Source organism: Micropterus dolomieu, linkage group LG08, assembly GCF_021292245.1.
Source record: "Micropterus dolomieu isolate WLL.071019.BEF.003 ecotype Adirondacks linkage group LG08, ASM2129224v1, whole genome shotgun sequence".
Taxonomy (NCBI): Eukaryota; Metazoa; Chordata; class Actinopteri; order Centrarchiformes; family Centrarchidae; genus Micropterus; species Micropterus dolomieu.
Window position 1 is genome coordinate 27,845,779 of NC_060157.1, and position 4,848 is coordinate 27,850,626.

Below are 4,848 nucleotides of genomic sequence, written 5' to 3' on the forward strand. Positions count from 1 at the left end.
ACACCAAAAAACAACACATGCTGAAGTTCAACACAGCAGCTGTGCTACTGTGCTGCTGTCTCACTGTTGTTTTTTTTATGTCTATGTAACTGGCATGCATGTTCCAGTCAAGTAAACACTGTATGTTGGTGTGGTGCTTGGTAGACTTGGCAACACTGCCATCTCATGGTGATCAGAGTAAAAAGACAGCACAATGTTTTTCAGAAGCATCTTTATTTGAAAAGGTTTATTAATTAAGCAAGACATATTATCGCCATCTTTCTCTACCATATTAATTAAATTCATATAATACTGTCTGCTGTCAAAGCCATTATCATTGCCATCATTTTATTAAAATGCATCTGCACAAGAGAATGAAATCATTTTGTTCCATGCTGTTGCTGATTAAAACAAATTTGTTGTACTGGAAAGCACAAAGCTAAACTGATTTGGTCTCAGCAACCTTGTTAATAGTGCCATATATTAAAGAGAGTGACAGTTCTTTTAAACTAGTTGAACTGATTTTCTTCAGCAGAGAAACCTCCTCTGACCGCTTTTTAGAAAGATTTTATCAAAGGGAGTTGCATAAATTCATCTCTGATCTTTTCAGTGGGGACTTTGTCTCTTCTGTTGTGGTCTATTTCTAGTCACTGAACCTCCAGAGAGCTGAGGCTGTCTCTGAGCAAGGCTGAGGTGCAAGAGATGGCAGGTAAGTTCGACATTACTGCTGGTGTGTGAAAGCCACCCACCACCCCAAGGGCCAAAGTCAAGCCTCATGGCATTTTGAGCCTTTCTATACCTCTCTCAAGTCTCTCAATCCCACTTTCTGTGTCTGTATTACAACTCTGTTCTCCACTACGCTCCTCTCTACCTTCTTCCTCCTCCACCCCCTCCTCTTCCCCACAACTCTTGGTGCGACACTGGAGTACCAAAGCGGCACACCTGTCAAACCCCAATTGCTCTACCGGCTGCTCGCACTGCACCACAAAGATTCGGTAAAGCTCCAAGAGGACAATGAGGATATTCTTACAGGTGAAAAAGATCATCAGCTGGTTGAGTACCTGCTCTTTGAACATGAGGTAGAGCCGGTAAATCAGGAAGGGCCCATCTTGGAGTCCCACCGTGAGCAGCAAGCTCCACACTTCACTGGAGCAGCAGGAGGAGAATGCTAAAGGAGCACTGGGGCAGCAGGAGAGACCACTCAAACCTGTCTGTGGAGACTCGCCCTTTGGGGGTTGTGTCTGGGTAAGCACCAGAGGAAACTGCATGAGCGCCCAAGAGAAGAGGGCCAGGCCGATGATGACAACTGCTTGGTTGGTTTTGACCTCAGGTTCCTTGAAGGTGTCAAAGATGTCCAGGATGTCAGCGCCCAGTCCCACGTACACCATGAGGAGCTGAGAGAGCTGATCGCGGGACATGTCCCCCTTGGGCATCAGCCATCGACCCAAAACCAACACTATGAGCATGGTCTGCTCCAGTCCAGCGACCCAGTTCTCTGGGTCCAGCTCCACGATGCCCTGGGTGAAGGTAACAGCACCCTCTGGTTATGTCAAAAGCATTCATCCATTTAGACAATTCATTTTTACAGATTACAGAGCATCGAATTTTCTTTTGGTTTTCCATTGGCTTTCCCTGATATTTAAATTTTTTCAGTCATTTGCACCATAAATATATTACAATGCAATATATTATTAATGATACAATATCATTTTGAAATGCAATGAATGAAACACATTGGAATTCATCCATTCAACACGGCATCTCCTCTCTATTCTCGATATAATTTTGATGGCTTGTGCGTCAGCTCCTCATTGTGTCAGGGTTCATTGAGTTTGTCCTGACAGCACCCCTCAACACTTCACATTGTTCCTGAAACACTTTGTTTCCAAATTTCAAAAGCTGCCACCCAGCCTCGAGCACAGCCAAGGGGCAAAAAAACTCCCAAATCCTACATGAAAGTAACTGCACTAAAACCACCCCAGAAGGGGAGAGATCTGAGAGTTTTTCAAGCAGGATACTATCTGGACTTCATCTCAATGTGTCTATTACACATTTCCTGAACTAAGAGTTTATCCACCCCCTTGCTAGATTCAAATCTTATCTGATATCAGGTGTTGCTTTAATGTGGCTGTGTGGAGGGTGAGGCGCGGAGGGCAGTTTTGTGGCGGGACGCCTACCGCTGTGATCGGGATGTGAGCCAGCAAATGAAGCTCAGGGCCTGAGGAATTGTTGACAGGCAGCTTGGACTGCAGCAGGCTTAGCTCCAGAAACCAAATGGACGGGATGACAGTACTGAGGTAGAGGAAAACCATGGGGGAGAACCTAAAAGAGGACCACCAAAGGAGAAAAGGGGTAGGGGAGAAAGGTGGGGGGAGGTTATTTTTAGTTTTTAGGGGTTTTTTTGCCACCCACTAAAGAAGAAAGTCCCCTTTTTTTCCAAAAGAAGCATCGAATTTCAGACAGGCAATTATTCTCATCATATATGCAAATCCCACTTGACAGTGCAAAGCCTTCTCCATGAGTAGAGAACTTCAAAGTAAGACTCAGTGAGAAAGAGAGAGGCCTGAAGAAAGCTTGAGTCTGAGGATGTTCACTGCAAATGTGCCAGAGAACTACAGCTTTTCAATGAGACGCAGCATGGTGTTGAATGAGGTCTGAAACTAAATGCTCATATTCTTTGGAGACTAAAAAAGGTTGATGTCAGCTCAAGCCAAATGTTTTTTTTTAAAAGCTAGCTGGTCAGAAATGAATTGAACCAGCAGCAGACATTTTCTCCATGTCTCGACTGAAGTGACAGAGATGTGATAGCAGGCTCAGAACATCAGCTCAGAGAAAGACAGAGCAATATCACAGCAGAGGAATAGATTTGTGTTTGATGGACAGTGAAAGAGAGAAAGAACTGCAGAGGATAACAGAGAATTTAGTGGCAGAGAATTTTACAGGCCCCACACAACTTGCCTCTCACTGCCTTGGGCAGATGGGTTGTAAACTGTTCACACAGCTACAAGTTCAGAAGTTATTTACTCCCCATACAAAACAGGTTTACAAAGTCTGTCACTCCTTTAAAAAGTGCAAAAGCAGTAGGCAAGCAGATGGTTTGTACATGCTAATTTAGCCCACATAAAACATTTTTGTTTATCGTAGCTGAAGCAGAAAAGGGAAACTTTCCCGCCTATTAAATTCATTAGCTATTTGTTGTTGTTTAACGATTGAAAGTGCACTCCAACAATTTAACACATCGAGGTATGTTGCTCCTTTACTACTCAGCCTTCAGTCTGTCTTCTGTGTCTTTGCAAGAGTTTTGACGGAATGAAAGAAATTGACCTATAATGATGTCATCAGGGTTAACATGGCTTCCAAATTGGAGAGTTTGACAGATGTGGTTTACCAGGCTGATCTAACAATTACCAGATACAATTACCAGCTCAATTTTAACCATTTTTTATTTGTCTTATGTGAGTCCCCCAACGTTATAGAAGTGCAATACTAAACTGCTGGAGTACCACACTTCAGTACAGTTGCTCTGTAGCCTTAGTCAGTGCTTGAAGTGGAAAAAAGTCAGTACTCCAACTTGTTTCAAATGTTGGCATCAGCAGGGTACACATGCACATGATTCCTGCATGATTTGAACCACACATGGGTGGTTGACAGAAGCCAGCAATTCTTTTAAAAAACTTTATTAACGACACAGTATTATACAAATACACAATAACAGGGAGTCAAAGAATTGGCATAAAGAAAATTGAAATCAAAGCCTCACAATTTGTTCTTGTTTTCACAAGCTAATGTTAAATGGTTTATTGAACCAGGGTGGCGATGGGGCAGTGGATAAGACATCTGCCTTTTGTGTAGGACACCTGGGTTTGATTCCCACAGTGTGTTGTGCTGTTGCTGGGCAGATTACAGGTGTAGTTCCTGAAATAAGATATCTTGGAGAAGAGACCACAGTACCACATTCCAAACTACCCCTCACCCATTGTGAGGGGTGTCCTTATCTGATCATGCAGAGACCCCCTGTTTCTGCACCTCTCCAAAAAGTAGTTTAATAAATGATAAACCAACATATAAACTTCTACCTATAAAATACATCAGAGATCAATATAAGAAAACACAATACTAGTGGTTACCCTGAGTTATACACAAATCATGCTATCATAATCTCTCAAGTGACGTCACCAATGTCTCCCTGAGACCCGTAATCCCTAGTTGCTCCAGAGCGTGCGACCTCTGACATGTAAAGCAAATTTAAGACGCTTTGGATAAAAATGTCAGATAAAATGAGAAAATGTTTGTGTGTGGCCTAAGTGTTACCATTTCCACTCCGCGTTTTGGGTGCACTTCAGCGTGACAGCCATTTCCACACCCAGCAGAGCCACGCCCATCAGCAGCAACCAATAGAGTGGCTCCTCTTTAACGGTCACCACACACCACACTGTCACCACCCCGTGGACTGCAAACAGGAAACGACTCAGCGAAGCCAGCAGGACGTTCAGGAGCCGACACATTGTGCCTCACGGAAAACCTGTACAGGAGATAGTTTTGTATTATTAGGTTTTATGAGACTCACTGTAACTTGCTATAATTGATGGGAATTTGTTTTTAAAATTAAAATAAGGTTGCAAACTAAGTTTAGGTGGGTTTACCTACCAGTACATAGCTAGATGTTCCTATTTCCTTAATTTACTGTGTAAAACTCTTTACTAGATCGCTAGGCCTTGTTAAGTCTTGATATTGACTGAACAACTGATGTCTACTGATTTAATATCATGTAGTTGGACAAAATATTAAATGATTAAAACCGAATTTGTGTGCCATATTTGCTTTTCAACAGGTCATTCTTGCAAGGTTGATGAAAGCTGGTTTGGTATT

At 42.7% G+C, this 4,848-nt stretch overlaps 1 protein-coding gene across 1 annotated transcript; it reads right to left on the reverse strand.

Annotated features, from left to right (window-relative positions):
- Positions 1 to 626: 626 nt before the first annotated feature.
- On the reverse strand, positions 627 to 4,484 carry LOC123975010 (transmembrane protein 26). The gene is made up of 4 exons (XM_046056100.1): positions 4,291 to 4,484; positions 2,157 to 2,301; positions 779 to 1,496; positions 627 to 667 (listed from the first exon to the last, which is right to left on the reverse strand). The coding sequence occupies exons 1-4, from the start codon at positions 4,482 to 4,484 to the stop codon at positions 627 to 629; spliced, it is 1,098 nt and encodes a 365-aa protein (XP_045912056.1).
- Between the last annotated feature and the right edge of the window lie 364 nt (positions 4,485 to 4,848).